This window comes from Callorhinchus milii, unplaced genomic scaffold (assembly GCF_018977255.1).
Source record: "Callorhinchus milii isolate IMCB2004 unplaced genomic scaffold, IMCB_Cmil_1.0 Scaffold16, whole genome shotgun sequence".
Classification (NCBI taxonomy): Eukaryota; Metazoa; Chordata; class Chondrichthyes; order Chimaeriformes; family Callorhinchidae; genus Callorhinchus; species Callorhinchus milii.
Genome location: NW_024704757.1, coordinates 12039061 through 12062813, shown reverse-complemented (window position 1 = coordinate 12062813; position 23753 = coordinate 12039061). Strand labels below are relative to the sequence as shown.

General features: G+C 38.3%; 1 protein-coding gene across 1 annotated transcript; it reads right to left on the bottom strand.

Annotated features, from left to right (window-relative positions):
* Positions 1–709: 709 nt before the first annotated feature.
* On the bottom strand, positions 710–23444 carry nomo (nodal modulator). Its single transcript, XM_007893725.2, has 31 exons — positions 23213–23444; positions 21714–21803; positions 20985–21030; positions 20470–20570; positions 19760–19866; positions 19607–19679; positions 18812–18964; positions 18200–18337; positions 17744–17833; positions 17186–17291; positions 16208–16358; positions 15907–16081; positions 15344–15485; positions 14128–14259; positions 13894–14030; positions 13258–13345; positions 12899–12962; positions 12702–12797; positions 12125–12334; positions 11370–11452; positions 10119–10275; positions 8940–9066; positions 8095–8208; positions 7467–7594; positions 6065–6206; positions 5250–5333; positions 4763–4873; positions 4192–4293; positions 3959–4078; positions 2517–2609; positions 710–1336 (listed from the first exon to the last, which is right to left on the bottom strand). The coding sequence occupies exons 1-31, from the start codon at positions 23360–23362 to the stop codon at positions 1205–1207; spliced, it is 3642 nt and encodes a 1213-aa protein (XP_007891916.2). The 5' UTR covers positions 23363–23444; the 3' UTR covers positions 710–1204.
* Between the last annotated feature and the right edge of the window lie 309 nt (positions 23445–23753).

Genomic DNA, 23753 nt, shown 5'->3' with positions numbered 1-23753 from the left:
TGATGTTATGTAGAAGACAACAAAGAGGTAAAATGTCAAAAGATTAATGTTAAGTGGAAGCTGTGACAAGTCACACATATCAAATTATAATAGTGAAGCCTGTAAAACTAGGGACCGAAAGTGAATTTCCAGTTAGAATAATGTTTTGCTTTTCCCAAAGATAAACATGTAATTTCGCTGGTGTAGTTTATGTGAAGACAGAACGTGTTTGAGTGTTTCACAGGAACTCTGTCGTAAAGCATGAAGGGCAAAGGCTGGCAATTGAAAACAAGAACAAAACATTACTATTGCTGGTTCTCCATAGAGATGTAGACAATTAAACATGGGGGAATGTTTGAAATTCTCACAAGAAGCCACATTCTTGATGGAGGGACACCTTCAGTGTCAATATGACGTGATATCCAAAACTAAGACACTAAATTGAAAAGTATGAACAAAAATTTAACAAAGTTTTGGCATCTGGTACTTTCAAGTCATGAACCAAATCAATTCATTAAAATGGGCAAAAGTAAACATATAGTATTGTGTTTTGACTGTATTTTGGACTTAATATCTAAGTAAAAATAAATCTGTGATGGTTTCTGAATCAATAGGCATACACAGAGAACACACCACCTTTGTAAAAATTAAAAACATTGTTTGTCCATAAGAGTTAATTGCAATCTTTGCAAGCCATTGAACTGTACAACATAGGATGAGCAAAATGAGCTAGTTTGGAAAACAAAAGTATTTTTATTAGAAGCAAAAATTTAACATCCAGTTTTCCAGTGTATACATAAATATACCCAATCATCATTTACTGAAAATCTTTGCCCAAATATCAAAATGATAACCAAATATACAATCAATTTATAAAGTCTCGGGAACATCGTCTTCAGGTGAATCGACCTTCTGGGAGTCTTTCTAACAATAAAAACATTTTTTTCAATGAAACTTCTGTCCATCAGTACTTAAATTTTCAAACCAGTTCATGTCACTGATCAAAAAAAAACAATGATCCCCAAATTTGATACTTCAATATAAATTCGATTAAAGTAACATTGCATTTCAGTTCAGCCTGTGGCAGGCAGTTAGCAGAAACAATGCAGCCTCTTCTTAATCCTAAGACAAAATTGATCTTAATAATGAAGGCATTTCACTGAACAAAACCACAGAGACTGAACTCCACGGAGGTGAGTGAACTAAAAACTCAAGTCAGTGGTCACTACATGCGTCGTGTCTTTTGTCGTTTGGCTGGTCTCTTTGCCTCTTCAGGGTTAGCACCATCTGTACCACTTTGACTGAGTGCCCGTACACCCTGCAAGTGATTTGTCAACTGCATCAGCAGTGGGATGAGCTGCAGGGAGAAATGCATAGGGAAAATACAGTTACTTTATTATTTCAAAAGATTTAATGCTTGAATTTGACTTCTTAACAGGAACTAGATCCTCGTAATGTAGCTGTTCTTTGAATCAGCTTCAGTTCTCAATCAGAATTATATCATATGACAGAGCAGACGGCTTGGGATTTTTAATAGAATGTATCCATTCTTAACAGCAACACATAACAGCAACATAGCAGTAAATAAGCGAGGACATACTGTCTAGCTAGAGGAATAGGAAACTAGAAAAAAATCTCAAATACAATGATGAAAATAATCATGCACAAAAAGAATTTAAGTATTTGGGTTCTGCACATCTTTGTGCTCATCTACCTAATCTGGTACTGTCAAATTACAGAGCGTGAAGAAGAGTGCTCTTTATGTCAGTAAAACTGTACTGAATCAAAGCAGTAAAATGGCAATTTCTTTCCCACTGAAGCCAGCCAAAAATCCGCAAAGCTAATTTTAAGGATTTATACTTGGAAACTAAGCAAACGCACAAGCTCCCAAATATCAATATTTGACAATGAGGAAGCTCAGTGAATTGAATATTGATTTCACCATTTGGACTTTCGTTTAACGATGGTTAGCAAAGCTTCCCAGATTATACATCATCAAATCTGTTTAAAAATAATGCTCAATTGAAGAAATCATAAGCTCCAGTCTCATAAGTAAGAAAAAGAAGGAACGTTTTTACAGTACCGATTACATTTGAATTTCAATGTAATTTGCAGTAATTACTGTCTGAGAATTACTCTGAGGTGCTGTCTGGCAAACCCAACAGCCATTTTGCAAACAGCAAAGTCCCACAACAACCACAAAGTCAAAAACAATCTAGAGGATTATTGGCCAAGATACCAGAATAAAATGTAACTTTCAAATAGTGTCATGGGACCTTTAATGTCCACCTGTTTAAGGCAGACAGTTTCATATCTCATTCAAACTAACTTTTCATTAGATTTGACCTATTTTATGATATGTTGAGCCCAATTTACACTTTGAAATGCAGATGTTTTTTTTCATTGGAGTATTTCATCTTTTTCAATAGTTTAGACAATTTCTGGACAATACTAGAGTAAGAAATGATGTCTACATCCCAGAAAATCTACAATATGAAATGCATTTTCAATTTTAAGTGCTTTAGACAGAAGCTTACTTTATCGTGATTGTAACCTGCCAGTAGCAGGAGCAGAGTAAGAGGCAAAGCAATGTACGATCCCTGAGCAACATCCTGCTCTGGCAGCTTCCTCTGAAAAGAGACAACGTATAATTACATAGAATGTTCCTGCACAGAAACACGCCATTTGACCCAACCTGTCGGTAATGGTGTTTTTACTCCACCTGAGCCTCCACCACTCCTAATCCCATCTCCTATACCCCTCCATGTAAAATATTGTTTACAATATTAAAAATTGTGAATCAATTGCAACAGAAATGCTGGATGAAGAACTGGCAACACACTGGGATTGCTTCAATTATACTTAAACATAAGCATACAGGTAGGTCTGTGACCCAGGAAGATTTCTTTTCAAAGAAATATGTAATTTATGTTCACACTCTCACAACCTCTCCCTTCAAAGAGGATATTCCAGTATGATGTTGAACTAACTATTGAATTGTTCAAATGGGATAATAAAATTAAAAAGAAAAATCATTACAAATTTGTGTAAAATGCCCTCAACTGCACTTACTTTTGACTTTTATAAAACTTGCAACAGCATAATGTCCTCGTAGAACATTATAAAACACTTCCACACTTCATTAAAAAACTCAGCACTTCCACCATAACCACAAAACGTTTGATGTAACTGTGGCGATGATGTGAGTGGTCTCGGTAGGTATTTGCTTCCAACTAAAGCATTGGTTTATAGTCCTCTAAAACGGTCCAAAGTTCAAGTAACCAGTTACATGGATAGAAATGACTATCCATGGTTACATACTGCACCTCACTGAGCCAGTCCAGAACCTTGGGGTCTTGTTTGACCCTCGACTATCCTTTCTATTCCACATCTGTGCCATGACCCACTCTGCCTTCCCCCACCTCTACAACATCGCCATTGTCTCACTCCACAGGCCGCCGAAACACTCATATACGCTTTCATTTCATCGAGGCTTGACTATGCAAACCCCTTGCGTGTCGGTCTCCCCAACTCCTCCCTCCTTAGGCTACAGATCAGCCAGAACTCTGTAGCCCGTGTTCTCTCCCACACCAGGCTCCTTGACCCTATCGCCCCCACCCGACTCCACTGGCTTCCCATCATACAGAGTTCAAGATCCTGGTCCTCACCTTCAAAGCCCTCCATGGTCTTCCTCCCCCTACCTCTGCGACCTGCTAACCCCCTACCATCCTGCCCACTCCCTCCTGCCTACTTCACGTCCTCTGCCTCACCCGCCCCACCATTGGCACTCTGCCCCCACCCTCTGGAACTCCATCTCGCCGTCCCTCCGCCTCATTCCCTCCCTCGCTTTCTTCAAGACCCATCTCCCCTGCTCTTGTGAATTCAATCATCCTGCTTCCCCACTGCCCTCCACCCTCCCTGATCCCGACCCCCAGCTAGGGTCCACAAAATTCGGAAAAGAAATCTGTCAGTTGCTTACCGTAGGATTGAACAAAAATGTGATGTGTTTGTGATAGCCTGTGGCACTGAAAGATATCTGGGATAAGTTGTACTCATACAATGACTTGGGTAACGTAGATTCCAGCACAACTACATAATTCTGTGAAGAAACACAACAATGCAGGTAACTATCACCCTCTCAATATATAAAACACTTTACAGTTGCATATAATTTATATGCTGTAAATATATAGAAGAGTAATTTTACTTTACCTCGCCATCTCTCAAAAGTGGTGGGAAATGGAAAAACAGTGACTGACCCAGTGACACGGTTTGAATGGGGTTGTCTAGGTTTTCACTTTTGTACAGCACCACCTGAATGGAATAAATACATATCCATTTTAGTGTTTAAAATAACTTCAAAACTGTGCAAATACTCAAATCAGAAAAAGTATTGTTGCTAAAATAAAATTCAATTCCCTATTTAATAATAGGAAGCATGTTTGCAGCAGCATTACAATACAGAATTATATCAGGTCGGGAGGAGGTTCCAAGGCGCTGGACAGTTGGGGATTTGGACCATGAGTGGCCAAGTGGAGCACCAACAAAAACTGTTTGGTCACACGTGATCACCCACTCCACTGAATTAGGGAGGAACCAGGCATCGACACTCAGTAGAAATTGTCATCAGCAGGCTGCCAGGTCTTGTTTGTTTTTGTGTAGGAACCAACTTATAAGAAATAGGAGCAAATACCTTCATACACATAGAAGGTAAAGAAACTGGGGAGAACAAAAGAAAAAACATTGGGAGGCTATACCATTGGAAATAAACCAATAGACATACCCGCAAAGTGGAAAGATGCTCTGGCGAAGTGTTGATGTTGCCACTTAAATCAAACTGATTAATTTGTCGGAATGCAAGAATATTCACACCATCAATATCACTGTTGCCAACCTGTACAAAACCAAGAAAATATTGGATAGTAAAAGAGGTTTGGACTAAAACATCTCAAAGTATTTATTTGGAAGGTTAGGATGCATCAAAAATAAGAAAATTATGTTGAATAAAATAATTTAAGTCAGCCCTCAGGTACAAGCTTGACATCACCTTGCTTACAAAACAAGCTGGAACTGCAAAGCCTCTACATGAAGTCAGAATATGCATTTTACAATGGTATAAAGCTTACTGCTAGGAATGCAGGAAAGGAAGACTGAAAGAAAAATTGCTACACCAATGTACAATGATTTAAAAGAAGGGGTAAATGTTATTTTATTACTGATCGTTTAAATTGAAATGATGACCTACAAAAAAAAATTCACTCTTAACTAACCTCTATAGCCCGATACTGTGGCAGAGCTCTTTCAATGTGGTCATTGCCTTCAAGTTTCAACTGGATGTGGTAAATGCAACTTGGCTAAAATGGATAAAAAAAAACAAATGATAATCAGTGATTATAAAAACATTATATTGCATTCAATTATATACAGGCAGATGTATTAGTGGGAAGTCACAGTAGCCATTTACTGTCTATCCAATCCGCTTCGAAATGTTTAAGGTGGAATAACATCGGGTGCAGTAACATCAAATAAGTGACAAACAGCAATGGTTTTCCAACACACTGTTACAAAGAGGCAGAATGTCAGTTCAAGGCTAGGTTCTGTTTTTAGAAAGTCCTGTGAGAAATTGTTAAATCCACACAATTTCTCCATGGCAACAGTCGAGAAAGTAAAATATCCTTCAGAGAATAAAGGAATTATTTTTAAAAAATCGAAGTCAGACAACATTAAGATGATCAGACTGGTCTCTCCAAAAAAANTGCATCATTGCTCAAATTCTAGTTTCAAAATCAATTTACTATATAAATTATCCATGGAATGGTTGGCAATTATTAAATAACGTTAAGTATTAATTGTGTATAAGTTATGCAGTATGAAAATGTAAAATGCTGCAATGTGAAAGACATTCAAGAAATTCAGAATTAAACCAATTTTCCACCACCCTATTTTATTTACATCACTTAATTGTCAGCTATTGTTTTAATATACTTATCCAATGAAGTATTTAATCATGTAGTTTTTAAAAAGAACAATATCTTCTCTAAGAGTTTTAATAATACGAATGAGCACTGTATGAAGTACTCCTTACCACCAGGCCACGGAGACGGAATTTTCCATCTTCATCAGTTACTGTATCTTCACCATAAATGTTGCAAGCTGCCTGTCCGATAGCCTCCACTGCAATTCCTTGCTCTGGCTCCCCATTTAGAGAGGAGATAGTACCATAACAGCTAAATCAAAAGAATGTTTTAGAATTTTGTGGTAACATTTTTGCCAATAAAGATTTAAAGGATTAAAGACAATTGCCAAAAAGTATACAGCAGATTATTTTGGTAAATTACTCATTTTCACGCTTTTTTTTGATTGGCATGCATTTTTAATTATGGTTTGTGACAAACCATAATGGATTCTTTGCTGAATATACTCACACTCAAATTAAAATATGAATATTGAACAGAATAATCATTACAAGCAGTGAAAAATAGATATCAGACGAGCAAGACATCCCATTTCACTCATCTGAACGTCTACATCTGGAAAGAATTTAAAGAAACTTTCTTCCTGACATCGGCCCATGTCACACACTATGCCTGACTGAATGTTCAGAGTTTCCACCAACTGAAGCCAGCGACGAGGAAATTAATCACAGTAACTTAGATGACCGCAGAATTTATTTCTCTCATGCTATATGGTAAATTGTCCACTCTGCACAAGTGAGATATGGAGATCACAAATGTGAAGCTTCTCTCTGTAGCCATCAACTCACTGTGCCACTAGATTTTTGTTGAAAGGAGCAGATACTCAAATTAGAGTGAAATCCAGTACCAATGAAATGGCCACACAGATAGAACTTACACTCATTGATGCTCAGTCTGCTTTTATTAGCACTCTGAGTCGCTACCCTGAGTGGAGGGCACTATATACGTATAAGCTGTTGTTGCTGTTGTTATTCAAAAGTATTCACCCCACTTCAGCTACAGAAAACTGACACGGTCCTGAAATTGCTTTCATTGCTTTGAAGCAGGTGTCAGGTTTGACTCACACATGCTGAAGCAGAGAATGCAGTTGTGTTCAACCAAACTTTGTGAAACATTTCACTGACTTCATAGACAGTTCCATGATCACAATCTGTCACATCGTCAGTTTTGTCAGACTGTCATACAGTAATATTCTTTTTTTTCTTTTTAACATGTCGCCTAACATTGTGACACAGTCACAAACCAAATTAATTTTTTTTAAAAAAAGGTACCCAATGAACCAATTTAATGCTTAGTCAACTAGCCACAGCATTTAAACATTTTTTTCTGTAAGTCAAGGTTCATATCTGTAGTAGTTTCATTATGTCAGAACGTATTCATGTACATGAACAATTTCTGTTATCAGTCCCCACCACAAACAGATCTCTGCCCCACTAAAATGCACAAAGCATTAGTTTGACATTTTGCATATTTATTCAGAAAGAGATTGCTAGAGGTTTTGGGGAAACAAACCTGTAGGCAGTCCTATGGCCTGTAATTTTGATTTGAAGAGTTTGTCCTTCTTCTACTTGAATCATTTGGGAGGCAGGTTCAAAGCGAAACTCCTTCATCATAGGTTTGAAGTAGTACTCTCCAGGACTCTGCACATCAATACAGTTATTCAATTACTTAATGCCAAGATGGAAAAATAAAAATCAATTGTTCTTTTGATTTCAGTTCCACCGACAGTAAAAGGTGTTTTATCTATTTGTTAACAACCAAAAACTGTCACAAACTAAACACCAGCAAATAGTAATTTAAGTGAGGGTGTGTTAAGATATCAGCCTCTTTACCTTGGGGAACGAGATTTGAATCTGTTAATAAGTGATGAATAAACTGTTTTTCCTCTTTTTGCTGATTTTAAAATTCTAGCTGGACTCATTTTGAAGTGTTAATGCAGTTACTACTGTGGGAAAAAATTCACTCAGATACAACAAGCAGGGGCTAAGTCTGGGACAAGCTATAATTAGAGCTTTATTCTAAAAGGTATGAAAGCACTCATTTTCCCAACATTGAAGGATGAAAAAGAATCATTTATGTAAACACTTAAAATACACAAACCCAAACTTGTTTCCCCACATCTCATTTAAAGAAACTTTACCAGGTTTGCAAAGGTCAGCATGCCACTCTCTTGAGTGAGCAGATTCGAGCGGAACTGTCCTCCACTAAGAGACAGGAGAACTCCAGCAAGGGCCTGATCATCTTCAGTTTTTATCTGTTTTGTGATAAATTGCAAAACACTTTGTCAAAAAACGAAAGCCATTAATTTATTGATACTGCGAATTTCAATTTGATACAGTCAGAATTTCAATTTCTAAGCATCGTATTAAAAGTGTATTTAGTTGACGTGGGAGCTGTGCAAATCACACCTTACTCGCACCTAACAGTGGGTACCAATCTCCAATCAGGATCCTGATTACTAAAACTATTTGAAGTTATACCATTATGACAAGCGTCTATTTGATAACAGCTGCAGCCACAGTGGTTGGTAGCTTCAGTACTAATCCACAATGGACATGAGGGAATGCATGCTGCACAAAGATTGAATGCTTTAAATATTGAACCCTTACACCCCCATGGCTACTGCAGTCTATCACAGATTGCACTCAAAGCTAATTTTCTTCAAAACAAATTCTGCCGACAGTAATTTTTCTCAATTATCCCAAAGAGGAAATATACAATGAATAATGACAGTGCAAAAAAAGACAATCTATTAATAATGTTACTTGACTGCTGAGATTCCTCAATGTGTACATTGGTGAGTGCCATATAACCTTGGCACGGCCTTAAAACGACTAACACACAGAATTTATCAAGATAATATTTAAAAATACAGTAATTAATAATTTCCAAAAGATGAAATGAAAAAATGGGTCCACATGCAAAAGAAATCCTTGCAAAATCCTAGGACACAAGTAAAATAAATACAAATGATCTCATGCTTACCTCAAAATTAACACCTGCCAATGCAAAAGCGTTAAAATCACCAACTGTCCCTTCTATAGCAGTCAAGACAAAGCCTTCCTTCAGGGCAGTTATAGTGTACTCCTGGTCTCTGTGCAATGGTCCAACTCTGTAACAAGATATTCAGAGTACGTATTGAAAATGGTTCCTGGTTGTGGAGCTTTGAATTGCTGCCTTACACAGAATTTTACATAGAATTAGGTTAATACTGGAATAGACTTCAAGCAAAATTGCAGATGCTGGAAATTTGAAAGGAAAACAATTCTAGGAATCCATCGCAAATCAATCAGATTCTGAAAGAAAGGTAGATTAACTGGGGCATGATCCTTCATCAAATCTAGATTGTCTAAGGAAAGCTCCAATATACGATAGAAGATGAGAAGTAAAAGAAACACGTAAGAAAGTAAAAACTATTAAATCAGAAGCAGTTTCACAAGAAGAAAACTGGGGAGAATAAAAATGGAGGCAACCCATCAAATTTCCTCCTGTTGTAATCATTTTTTTTAGCCTTTTATGTATGTTTTCTTCACTTTTGTCCTCTAGCTGATATAGTGGCTTCTCCTTCCCACCATTTCAGCTCTGATGAATGGACATGTCCAAAACCTTCAACACATTTTTCTGTCTGTTTCAGTCTGAACCAACCAGCTGTAAATTTCTATTATTTCTGGTTGTATTGGCAATGTCACACTGTATCTGCAGAATTGAAATTACCTTTTTCTATACTGCAAAAGCGTCCCATTAAAATCTTCACTTGAAAATATTTACTTTTAATGACCTTATATTTCATTCACAATTGGATCTGTAATCTTGGTTCTAAGACATACCACAGGATTATATTAATAGGCATAGCACGATAGTCCCAAGATGTTTCTAAGTATGAAGAATACTATTTTGGGAGTAACTAATTCCCCCTAGTCTAATGGGTAGAGCCTTATATATATAATATATATATAGCTCAAACATCCTTCACAAACCCCACTACTTTCTCCAAGAATAACAACCATGGAATTTTGACAATAGAGAAGCAGCATCTATGTCACTGCATTGCCAAGACTATGCAGAAGAGGAATCCAGCTTTACTAATTTCACCAAAATAATCTTTGCGTGTGGTTAAAAAAAAAGCTCTGCTAAAAAAAATTTCACTAAATTCTAACAACTCACCTGTATGATCCTTCTTCATTGGTAAACACAGTAATAAGTGGTTTGGAGGTTTTCTCGGTGATAGTAATCTCAACACCATCTAATGCTGGGTGTATCTGCCCTTCTAGAAATAGCCCAGCTTTCCCCAGGATTTCAATTAATCTTCCTGGACAGTTATCTGCAATAAAATACCTTTATCAGTGTAGCAATTTAAAAGCATCTGCTTAATATGAAATCCCAAGTACTGTTTTGTGCAAGTTAAGATTATTAAAATGATTACAAAATCAAGATCTGGAAATGAGAAACCCAAACACATGCTTAGAAATACTGCAATATAATATGAAACCACTATTTTTAAATATGTCCAGGCAAAAATTGAAACCAAAGGTTAATACTTTCTCTTTTTGATTTGTTCTCTCTGGTAATTTTATTGATGGAAATATAAGGTTTAAATATCTTGAACTCATAATAAATTGTAACAACACTTTCATAAATACTCCCCGATTTTTAAAGATTTGAGCTCATATATCAAAACACAGTAATCCTTCTGTAAATATTTTGGCCATAGTGAAGCCACTTCCTTCCTTTTATGAAATAATCAAAAAATGTACATACTAATCAGATTTATTTAAAGTAGGGGAAAAATCAGCGTTTCATATCTAATCAGATCCTCTAAGCATAAAAGACAAAATGCAGTGAGATGAGCAGCTCTCTTTACCCCTCTCCCCCTTATGTGTGTTTTGTTCTTTATTTTGTTTTTCTGCTCCATTTTTTCATTTCTTTATTAGATATTGTAACTGAGTTAACTTGGGAAGTTATCATTCTCCCACTGCAGCTATATAGTATCACCTAGAGACAAGAGAGAGTACTACAACAAAACTAGGTTCTGGATTTGGGGATAAATTACTGTTCTAAGATTTCAGGAATTTTAACTTATGGTTATAAGAGCTATTTCTGCATAGGCATAAAAGTAAAACTCCAGTTCCGGTTCCTACATTAACATTAGGTTTCAAATACACTATGATTTCAAGGTGTATGATAGGGTAAGGAAAAATATACAGAGAGAAATTTGGCTAATAAAAAAGTTGCAGGTCTAACTGAGTTTACACATGCAGTTCAAATAAATTATATTAATTTGTTTTAAAAATACATTTTGAAATTACTGGAAAGTACCCGTGATGTAAAGAGTTAGCATAAGTAAATAAAAACTCCCAACATATTTCCATTGGGAGTGTTTAAGCTTGAAGCCTAGCAAGTTTGAAAGTACCTCACCTCCACTAATGAGAGCCTCCACTGATGGAGGATAGAAAAGAAGTTCCTTTGATGATGGTGTGACGGCAATCTTTTCTCCAGCTCTGATAGAGAAAGCAGCACAATTTTATGAATAGAAAAAAAAAACAGCAAGCCTTATTGTTAATCGATCTGTGAAGTGCAAATACAGACAGCTTGGAAACTAATCGAAAAATGATAAATCAAATGGAAATAGATTAGAAAGCGAACACATGAATATGCCTTCATAAATGGAACCTTTACAGTGAATACTGTTATTTTAATAACAATTTGAAAATAGAGAAGAAAATTACAAAAGATGACAGTGTGGGAAAAAATTAAATCAATGCTGAGCTCGTATGCCTACCGTTGACAATGACTGTAATTATGCTTTCAATGAACTTCAGTAACAATGATAAAATAAGATAACCAAATTACTGAGTGATCAGTTTGTATGAACAGAGAAAAGGACAGCACTGGAACAAACTCCCCATTGTGACACAGAATAAGGACAAGCAATAATTCAAACCAAATTCCCCCAAACACTTGTTAAAATATGCTGCATAACTATAGTGCTCTATACAGAGAATAATCTTGAATATTTCCTAAAACAGCTATTTAGACTATTTAGAGACAGCCTTTTCCCTTGTCTATAAGTGCATTTTTTCTAACCTGAAATTGTTATTTAAATACCAGGTTAGATGTTTACAGAGCTTTTACTTACTGAAAGTTACCCTCATAAGACCATGTAACCATACCTTGCCCAGTATGAAAATTCATAAACAAAAGGTCCCTCAAGTTCTTCCACCATTTCTTGGACAGGAGGTTCTCGTTCCTCTTCCTTTTGACCTTTCTTTTCACGTTCTAGTCTGCGCGCTTCAATTTCTGCCAGCTGCTGTTCCTGTCGTTGCTCTTGAAGTGATTTCAGTGGGCCTAAAACTAGAGCAGGCTCACTATCAATGGAAGATCTAGAGAAACGAAGATGACAGAAATTAAAATCAGCACCTTACGGTTAAACAAAATGCGCACAGCTAAGCAATAACCACAGATCAATTTCATAACTGCTTTTATAAATATATACAAGGTGACCTATATATAATGTTCTAGAGTAGGCATTCTGTGGATCCAATTCAGTGAGAAAAACACTCAACTCCATTGAAGTACTTATTATTAATAATTAATTCATTATTATCATCATGTCCACAGCATCAAATACAAACCTGTAGGGTATGGTAAGAAGTACTGACACATTTTGTGATTCTTTCTACAGTTACTCTAATTTAGATCATTTTTTAAAATCTTAAATTACAGATACCATTCAACGCTTGTTCTTACCTGATTGTAACTGTGATATCCATCAGTTTGTCTGTTATGATAACACCCAATGCACGGTGACGTGTTGCTGTTAGCGTTAAAATGCTGGGTGCCGCTCTAATAAACAAACCAAAAATTAGCACCTATTATAGAGCGGCTTATACTGTAAACACTGACTTTACACTGATAAATGACCAGGAAGAGACCCAGACACTTACGTGTCATAGATATAAAATTCACGTTCAAACTGGTGACAGGAACGAGGAGTCACTTTGTAAACACCTATTGGCAAGGACAAATAAAATTAATACCATATAAAGCACTGAAGGGCAATCCTCAAAATAAACATACATTTTAGTAAGGCAAAATTACATTTTACTGCCTTCACCCCAAATGCATTTTACTTAAAAAAAAGTAATGGTATAATTTGTATTCCCTAAACTGTTGCGCAGATTGATTTTTACTCCTGCCTCCAAGATTAACTTGAAAATTCGAGGTTTTAATAATGCAGCAAAAGAAATGGGAGGAATTTGTGAGTGCTATAACCAGTGGTGTGCCATGAATTAACCATACACACCTGGTTTAGAAAGACAAAATCTGTTCACTCCTTTCGTGAGATTATAAACACCAACATTCTCTGGGCCACTTCCGTCCTGGTAAAATTCCTGATACACACACATAATGAGAACAATTTTAAGCCTACATTCAAAGCCCTATATCTAATGATGTAAATTACAGCTACAGTAAAAGATTTACGTACAAAGGTTATGAAATCACAGTTCATTTCTGTACTGCTTGTTCAGATGATATTGTGGTGCGCTTGAGCTACAATGGCAGGATACGGCCAATAAGGCACCAGGTCGGCTGTGGTACACAATGTCATAGCAGAGCAAAGCGAGCGTACTGTGAAAGACAGCTGCTGTGATTGGCATATAACAGCGCTGTCCGAACCAGTGGACAGAATATACCAGCCTTTGAGATGTTCTGATGTGATAAGGTGACAGAAGATCCATTTCAATTCCACAAGTTGAAACACAATTTGATCATCAATGTGGAAGTGACCGTGACTAAAAAGCAAAATAGCCACATGTGGTTGGATTGCGCTGGTGTAAAGAGGCTAGCTGACACCTCAGAGATGGGGGGGAAGAGTGGCTATGTTTACATCAGCCTGTATTCATAACTAAGGTCCTATGATCCGTCAAGTTTCTCTTACCAATGTTATTGCATGTGAAAGTGAGCAACGCAGCATGTAACCTGTCTGTTTGAACTCTACACCAGTCAAATCGTGATCCACAACCTCCAGTTCCAATGATCGATTCTTCCAACACCATTCCTCATGAACAATGTTCACTGCAAAGAACCATAATCATGGTTAAACAAAATTGCATTGATTGAATTAAGTGCTTACTAATAGTGAAAACAAAATGCTCAAACACAAAATCTCTACCTTTGTATTTCCCTGGCAAGATGTTATTGAAGGTGAACAGTGCCGAGTCTGCACTTCCAGAGAGCTGCAGGCTCTGTTTGTCACCATGACGACTCAAAGGTTGAAGGGCAACAGTGAGATCACCACAAGAATCTTTATGGCAAAAAAAAACAAGGTTGATCATTTAAAAAGTCCCATCATTGTTTAAAAATACAATCTTCTGCAACATATGTTGCTGAATATGCAATTATAACTTTAAAATCTGTGTTATAGTTGATATTTGATTTCTAACTCTTAATTCTTCTTCAGCCATCAACATTCTGAGCCTCATTATTTTCTCTAACCTTGAGTGTAATTTCAAAAATTTCCTCCATTGCTGACGCACCCTCCAAAAAGCTTAGCTCCTTTCCTCATATCATAGATTTCCTCCCCTGTTCCCAATAGCTTTTAACTTACGCCCATGACTTGAAAACTCAATACCGCTCTCCCAAAAGTGCTTAGCCAGCCGGCTGTAGTCTATGTTTAGATTGCAGCTGTAACGCTGGCCAGTGCTAATTAGCCCAAAGCTGCCCCTGTTGCAAATCAGATTTTACAAAAGTATCTTTGTTGGAAAATATAGGAGTGTTTTACCAAGGGCACCAGATCTATCGGGATTCACAACATGCCATTTTATATACTTATTGAATATTTGGCAACTCCAGCAACCTGTTCTGGTGTGTAGTTCAATGTGAGACGAACAGAATACGCCTCCGTAGAGGTCAGATAAAGATGAAAAAGACACATGATGAATTAAGAAGCAACTGAATATAAATTGCATTTTGAATAAACCTGCACATCCATCTCCGCATTACCCATATTCCCTATACAATCCCAGAATAACTAAATATTATTTATCATCCCACCATTTGAATTATTGAACCAAATGAAACATATTACTCCCATTGTATGTGAACTGTCCAACTTAAGAGGACAATAAATTGTTTCAGATCAAATCTTTATCATCTGGCTCTCCACTGAGGGTGGGAGAATAACATCAAGCACTCCTACATAATCCACAGCATGCAAGACAGGAAGATGCTCCTGGCCATGGAGATGGTTCAAGATAAGTTTTATCTAAGTAACTTGTGTGACTGGGTTTGGTTAAGTCCCTTAATAATAGCACAAAAAATAATGGTCAAAGATACTTAATATTAATTATATTGACAAGTTACTCATTGTTCAACACTGAAACTCTTACCCAAACAAAATACCTTCCCAGATACAGATGCCATAAACTGAGTGAATAATAGGTCCATAATAGGTGCATTTGTCACTGTAACAGTTTGAATCTTTGGTTTTAGTGCAAGTCCTGCTTTGGCTTCACTTTCACTGACCACAACCTAAGAAACAGAATTCAGAATGATTTTTAACATAAAATGCAATCAGACTTTGTTAAGTGTTCTGATACATACTTTACACAATTTCAACTTGAGATTTGTCTTAAAAGTTTAGAGAGTGGTTTGTTCACCAGAAGGCTAGTTAATAATTCATAAAGAAAACATGCCAGATGCCAAATCAAAGGTTTAGTCTTTAAATACACAAAAAAAGAGCTGTAAACAAATTTCAAATCAATTTATTTATGCAGAATCATTAAGCCTCTGTTTTAAGCAACATAGGACTTAGCTTTAAATTCAAACATGCAGAATTCTCATCCTTAAATCTGAAACAAATGTGGTTATTTTGCATTCAACATACAAAAGTATTTTAGAATATAGAACCCAAAGCTCAAGCAGATGCTTTCAAATTCTGTATCAACTTTACCTGAATGTTATAGGATCCCGGTCTGGCTTGGAAACAAAATAATCCACGAGCGTCCATCTCTGTTGTAACTGATGAAGTTTTATCTTTGCTTTGAGTGGTCATCGTTAATTTATACTTTATCTGTTTGAGTCCTTCAGGGAATCGTTTGATGGTTACCTGTCCGCAGACACTGAAGCTGTGGAGCATGGGAGAAGCAATATATGTTTTGTTTGAACTGTACGTTTATAAGATACTAGAAATAACCATGTCTAGTTGAGCACTCATAAATGTAATGTTAATCTTGTATTCCACTGCTTCTTACCTTGTGGCCAATATATCAGCCAGCTGAGGTGTGTTAGGGGCAATCTTTACTGTAACTGGTTCAAAGAAAATGTGCTCCTTTTGTGTATTCATTGTATATGTGCCCGCTGTCATATTTTCAAGCCTGAATGACCCGTCTGTTTTTGTAGTTACTGCCAAAAATATAGCAATAAAAATTGATTAGATGAAAACAAGGTAGGCTGAAAACAAAAAATCTTCTTCAGTTGACAAGCATAATGTACACGTTTCCCATCATAAAATGTCACTCTGCTTCCTTTATTCCAGTAAGAAATCTCAAATAAGGGCCCTGTGCAAAATCAGCACAAAACTGCTTGGTGTGAGCCACATTTACACAGCTCAGTTAAATTACCGAATGGCAGAAGAAAGGTAGACCTCTGTGTTTACTCAGATGCACAGGAGCAGTGTTACTTTATTGGCCTCTGATCACTGGTGAAAATTTTAGTGATTGAAAATAGTTGATGGAATAGTCAATTCTTAGAATGAATGGCAACACCAAGATTGTCAATTTTATATCTGAAAAGTTTGAAAGAAGTGAAAGCAAAACGAGTTTGTATGTCAGACATTATACTCCTTGGACAAGCAAAACAGGAGCATCAGTGAAACCCCGATGTTCAGAATTATCCACACAGTAAGTATTTTGAATATTTATGTTTGCACCTGTTGATTTTGCATTCATACCAAATCTTAGACCAGCTGAAAAAGGATGCATTGCTTTGCACCAATGAGTTACACATGCATGTCCTGAAGATCAACATATGAGTTAGAAACATAAGAGCAGTAGTTGTGATATCCATAATGGAATTTCACTGGTATTTTGAAACAATTTCACCCAAGAGCTCATTTCTTGGGAGTTCAAGTGCTCCACTCACATGCAAAATGCTGTACCAAACTACAAGAACAAATTACATTTATATAGCGCCTTTCACGTGAGGCGGTCGCTAACCACTTTAGTGAATACCTTTGATCTGGTTGTTCAGCGTAACAGTAGCATGAGCAACTCCTTGACCTTCAGGCCCATCCAAAACACGGCCAGTCACAGAGAATCCCATCACTCGAAAGACAGGCTGCAAAAAATAATACAGAAGTTTTCACGTTTGTTTAAAAAGTTCAAAAACACTAATAATGGTAAATTAACCATTGAAATGTGTAGCCTTAAAGAAATAGTAGCAATTTGTTATTTAGTTTTCACATAAACATTTGGTGTTAGCTTGGCTCAGTTAGAAGACTCTTGACGCTAGTGCAGAAGTTTGTGGGTTGAAGCCCAAGAGCAATGGAGCTCATAGAGTGGCACTTCAGGACAGTGCTAGGAGATCACTACATCATGAGAAATGATGTCCTTTGGATTGAAGATTAAAAAAACATTTTGTGACTTCAACCACCCTTCCCAATGAGCTGGGAAAATAAATATTTTTCAGTGGCTGTATTGTTTACATTGTTTTCCTTTGGAGTCTCCTCAGGATTCTTAGCCCTCAAAATAGTCGCATCGAGCCTCTATCAAATATTTGGATTACTGTACCTCAATCTTTAAACTGTTGTGTGCCACGGAAAAATCTAGTCGAGATGGGGCAACATCAAATGTAATCCTTTCTCCTCTGTAGAATGGCACCTGTGATTGAAACGTATATCAAATGCACAGATTCTATGTTTCACATATAGTTTATGAGAAAATAATCTTTGCAGGAAACACGATTCATAATCTTGCTTAATTCTTCCCCCTTTCTCTCTTCCTGAAAGTTTTGAATCTTTCTGGGGTACAGTTCACTGGACAGAAAGCAGGAGAAAACCTTGCTGATTTCTCCATCAACTAGTGAAGCCAATAGATATAAATCTTAAGATGCATATACCTTAACCAATTTGCATTTCATTAATAATGCATTATGAAATTTGAAAAAAATACAGGTTTCATCTGCCCAAATGGATGCAACTACAAATCCCCTTTAGTGCATCTCTGAGCCACGAATAATTTACACACCACTGTGTATTCCCCACTGGGGAGGGATGAGAAAGTGAAAGATCCATCTTCTCCAGACACCACACTGCACAGGAAAGTCGTTGTTTCATCACTAGTCTGAAATCCTTCAACAGGGGATAAGTTACAGCCAGAGATATCCTATCAATAAGAAAAAACATTGTTAGAAACAATTACTTTGCAAAAAGCAAAACCAGTCATTTAGATAGTTTCTAAGTAGTGAACTAAAATTCCCATCTCACCCCTTCTCAAAATTGTTTTTGAGAGGTAATTATATATGCAAGAAATCCCACACTAAGCACTCTCATTGAAATAATTCAAGATTTAGCTGAACACAGCTGCATGACAAATTAAAACACCATCAATTTGTACTCTGCTACATTTATATCAAGATAAATATTAGTGTCCAAACATAACAATAATTATAATCCTTACATTTGATATAGCGCCTTTTATGTTGAGAGGACATCTTAAAGTGCTTCACAGGATTCACTCTAATGTTCAGCAACTGTATTTTTAGAAATCTCAAATAGTGCAATTTTACATAGAGATTACACTCCACAATTTGAGTAGCCATTTGAATGACTTCATGAACAATTTAGTATTCAGTCTCACCTGTTTTGTGACTGACGAGGAGAATAACAGGAACACTACACCTTTCATAGGCTCTCCATCGCTTCGTACAGACCCCAAGACATCATATCCAGCAACCACAAGAGAATCAGCTGCATTTGCGTTAGAATTTACCACCCGCACAGCTGTAGATGCCTTAAAAAGTTCAAGAAAATGTAATTTATGAGCATTTTCCATCAAGATTTTAACTGCAGTTAGTTACAACATCTTCTAGTTTCACGTGGAAAATCCAGGAATCATCAAAATATTTGACCAATTCTGGTCATAAATATTAAGAATAACAGATGGTTACAACAAGATAACTACCTAATTGAAGAATTACAAGGAGCATCAACAATGGTTTGTATACAACTGTTATCACTGCTACGAATTGGGTTACTACCTTGTCATTACATGGTATAATCTCTTTCATTATATAAACAGTAATCTTCATGAGATGGATTTACAGGTATTTGTTTATTAGATTTTGTATCATCAATTTTTGTCAGTGTTGACATTAATGTGCAATGAACTCAACATCATCAATCCACAATGAGAATTATTATGACAGCATCAGCACATATTGAAAATAGTTTATTTTATTATCACAAAATGCTACGGTAAATTTACCTTTTTTAAAAAAAATCACACCACCTGGAACACACACCTAACACACCACCGAGAGGATTACCACAAGAATAAAGTCAATGCTATTATTCTCAACAGTACAACTAAGATAAGAATTTAATATTAGAAATTAAAAATTATTAACCCAAACAAAATAAAAAGTGCACGCACTTTCTGTAGGGTCCAGGTCGGGTGGGACGCAGCAATTTCATAGTCACCAGGAAGCACTCTTGTAAATATATACCTGTCAAAAGAAAGTGAAATTAGTTTCCTTTCAAAATTAAAGGTGAGGGTTTTATTTTAAAATCACTGCTGTTTACATACTTTCCCCCAGTTTGTGTTATTGAAGTCTGAACATCGGAGTCTGTTCCAGTTTTTCTTAATGTGACCTGAACACCAGAAGGTCCTGAACTTTGACCTTTGCTGAGAACCTGAATGAAGAAAATTATATTTCTCACAGAATGATGCAGTATTTATAGCTTATTTACTCTGATTTAGATCCCCAGCATTTAATAATTTAACAATATTAAACAAATGTAATATCTCCATATTTTCAACGTTTAATTTCAATAAAAAATTAACAGCTACACTTATTAACCAGTATTTTTTCTCTAATATTTTTCAGCGCTGCTGGGTATAGGTTCACATGCAATCGTTGCTCTCCAATACTTTATATAATTGGCCATTATTCTTGCATGAGTCTGGACAATGAGTGTCAAAGAGGTGATTTGACTCCAGAGGTCACAAGCTAGCTCATTCATGCCCTTATCCTACATTCACACTTTCAGTTCGAGTCACCAGTTAATTGTTTTCCTCTGTCCTCCAGAGAGGGTTAATCAATATTCGTGAAGTAAAGTTAAATCTGAAATGTACCTGGCCAAACTCGCCATCTAATTCTACCCATATTATGTCACGTCACTCCCAAAAGCAACATAATCTGTTCTACAACCATTACAAAAAGTGGAAAAGATTAACTACAAAACAATTATTAAATGACTACATTGAAAATTAAAGACTGAAAAGCCCATCTTTACCTTTCCAGACACAGAAAATCCAGTGAAGACAAAGTTAATGTCCTCGCCTTTAGTGCAAATGTCATTAACGCCGTCTACATGAAGGTCCACACTTGTAGGCTCTGGTTATAGAAAAAAAATTGTGCTATAAGTAAATAATTTTGTAACAGCATATCATTTAAATCTGAATGAAACATACAATTTAAACCCGAAGCATTCTATTTATAAATTATTCTGCAGAACATCTGCGTTATAATCTATATTCTCAGAAATTCTAACACAGTAAAATGTTCTCTCATACGTCAGAACATAGAATTATTCCTAAATCTGGAATCCATCTTTGGCACTTCCACCACTGCCATGTTCTAGGTTTACAAACCAATTGTTATTATAACAATTATACTAATTAATACCTCCCAAACGATCTTCAGATAGGCAAATGAGCATTTTAAGTACAAATATTTCATACTTCATCATATATAAAATACAGATAAAATAATTCTCCTTCTTGGCGAGCTAAATTTATCTATACTCACCAAAACTCCACCCTAGGGGAGGTTCAATCTTTAAAATAAAGTCCCCCTGTGGAGTAAAGAAACACATCTAAACATATATAAACATAATAGTCACAAATAGTCGGACATTACAAGGAACAACAAAAAGTAAAGGCTGTTCACAAAAACAACTTGCATTTACATAGCACCCTCCACGCGGGGTAGCATCCTGGAGCGTTTTGACAGTGGTGGAATCTGACACCGAGCCACAGGGAGAGGGAGGAGGGAGGTGACCATAAGCATGATCAAAAAGGAAGGTGTTTAGGTGGGATTTGAAAGTGGGGAGGGGGCAAGGGGTAGGGATTGAGAGAGTTCCAGATTTTCGGGGCGTAGTGGCTGAAAATACCAATGGTGGAGTCGAGGGAACGAGGGACAAACAGGAGGCCAGATCCAACCGAGTGGAAGCAGCAGGTGGTGGAGTGCGGGGTAAGCAGATCGGATAAGTAGGGAAGTCACACAAACGATTGGGAGCCTCAGCTGGAGAGGGGGAGTCAAGTAAGTGTGTGTGTGGCATGGGTTGAATATAACAATAATCCTTGCATTTGGATAATAATAATAATCCTTATGCCTTATCATAGCGATGTCCCAAAGGGCTTCACGGAACATACTGTAAAAGCACGATCAGAAAAATATGTCTTACGGTGAGTTTTGAAGGCTGTAAGGGATGGGGGCAAGGCAGAGGGTATTTCATTACAAAATCTTGAATCTTACCTTATCATATAGAGGAATCATAAAGTAACCATTGTTGGGTGCACAGTCTGTCTGGTATTTGAGGGTGCCCTGCTTTGTGTACAATTTGATCTGTTGAAACAATTACAAACAAGTTTTAAGGTGCTCCAGAGTTTTTGTATGTTACAGGTTGTATGTTGAAGATTGATAGTAGAACCAGAACTGCCATCATCATTATTTTTCAAGTATCTATAAGTCAAACATTAACAAATTATTGTGTTTGTATATAAAAGAAAAAACAGTGACTTAAACCATTTATAAACCACACGTGCGTCCAAAACAATGCACTGTCAGCTATTGCAAAAAATACTGGTTGCGCTATCCAAATGCAATACTATGGAACTACTGAGAGTTCCTCATAAGTATGGTTTCCTTTGTCGTTTATGGAGTGCTTTACATGATTTTACTGTAAAATGTGGTGAAGGTGTGTTTTGCTGGCGAACACAGCCAGAAAGTGACTGACCAATTTTATCTGGATGGATGATTATTTGCCAGGACACTGCAAGGTACTCCCGTCTCTTTTTAAATGACACCACAGAATCTTTAGCGCTTACCTGAACAGGCAGGTAGAGAGAACCTCGCGGCTTACCATCTCACCCGTGGAAAGACACGTGCAACAACGCAGCGCGCTCCAGTCCCTGTTCCGATTCTCAGCACAGAATCATCGGCCGCGGGGCTTGGACCCCACGTCCTTCTGTCTCAAGAGGCCCAACTAACTGAGCCTGGCCGACACCCGTCAACGAGCCAAGTCAGACGGCCGACGAGGACGGCGGCCGTGGACTATCGCCCAAACGGCGCCTGGAGCTCCACCGCGGGCCCGACTGGCTCCGTCCGGCGCCACCGGACCACCGAGACCGATGGGAGAGGATCGACTCGAGTCCTGTCGCCAATCGCCGGGCGTGTGACCTCGGGGGTGCGGAGGGAGGGGGAGGGGGGGTAAACTCAGCGAGAGAGACCCTTATGTCCATGATGAGGCACATTGGATTTGGCTCATTAAAGTTGACAAGACATTCCCCCCCCACCTCTCCCCCACCTTCTGCCCCTCCCCCTCTCCCTCTCCCCCACTTTCTGCCCCTCCCCCTCTCCCCCACTTTCTGCCCCTCCCCCTCTCCCCCACTCTCTGCCTCTCCCCCACTTTCTACCCCTCCCCCACTTTCTCCCCCTCTCCCCCTCTCTCCACCCCTCCCCCTCTCCCCCACTTTCTACCCCCACTCCCCCACCCACAAAACCCTCCAAATTAAAACAAAACTGTGCTGTGGCCGACTGGAGCGCAAATGCCCCCCCACCCACCCAACCCGGGATCTCCTGCGGCCTATTACCTCAGCAACTCCCGGCCCCAACCTGACCGCCCTCCTCCTCCCCCCCACCCACCCACCTCATGGCCTGACACGACACGACATGACATGACCGACCGACTTCCCCGGGGGGGCAGAGCAACGGCCGCGCGCGCGCGCCGGGGCCCGCGGCCGCCGGCCCTTCACCTCAATGAGCGAGTAATTGATCTCCACGCCCGACTTCACGAAGCCCCCGCAGCCCACCACGATGTCCTCGGCCTCGACCAGGCGGCAGCAGCAGCAGCAGCTCAGCAGCTGCAGCGCCGCCGCTAACGCCGCGGCCGCCAACGGCTTCATTCCGCCCGAGCGCCGGCAGAAGCCACTCGAACGTCCTCGAGCTCCAACTGACGCCGCCGGTCACGCCCCCTCCATCCTCCCCCCCCCCCACGGGCCCGGGCGCGCGCGCGTGCGCATGCGCAGACCGACCGACGTCAAGCCCGCGCAGGTTCGAGGGTACATGCGCAGTGTGAGTCAACCCAACACCCCCCCCCACCAATACCTCACAGCGCCACCTGTCGGCTCCTCCGCTGCTTCACGCCCACACCAAATGCTCCTGTCAATCAGTCTGAAAATGCCCATAGTAGGCTCAGCAGGTCATCATCCACCCTGGAAGCTTCTCAATATAACTGTGCTTCATATCAGTATCCTTGCATTAGATACACAGCGTTTATATATATATGATGATGAT

What these genes read in the sequence shown, in the direction of transcription:
- nomo (XM_007893725.2), bottom strand. Translation starts at nt 23,362, where the DNA reads ATGAAGCCGTTGGCGGCCGCGGCGTTAGCGGCGGCGCTGCAGCTGCTG. An exon ending in CTTGCCAGGGAAATACAAAG is followed by an intron (nt 14,031 to 14,127) that starts GTAGAGATTTTG and finishes GGTTCTTTGCAG; the next exon opens with TGAACATTGTTCATGAGGAA. An exon ending in TGGCAGGTGTTAATTTTGAG is followed by an intron (nt 8,209 to 8,939) that starts GTAAGCATGAGA and finishes ATCACAAAACAG; the next exon opens with ATAAAAACTGAAGATGATCA.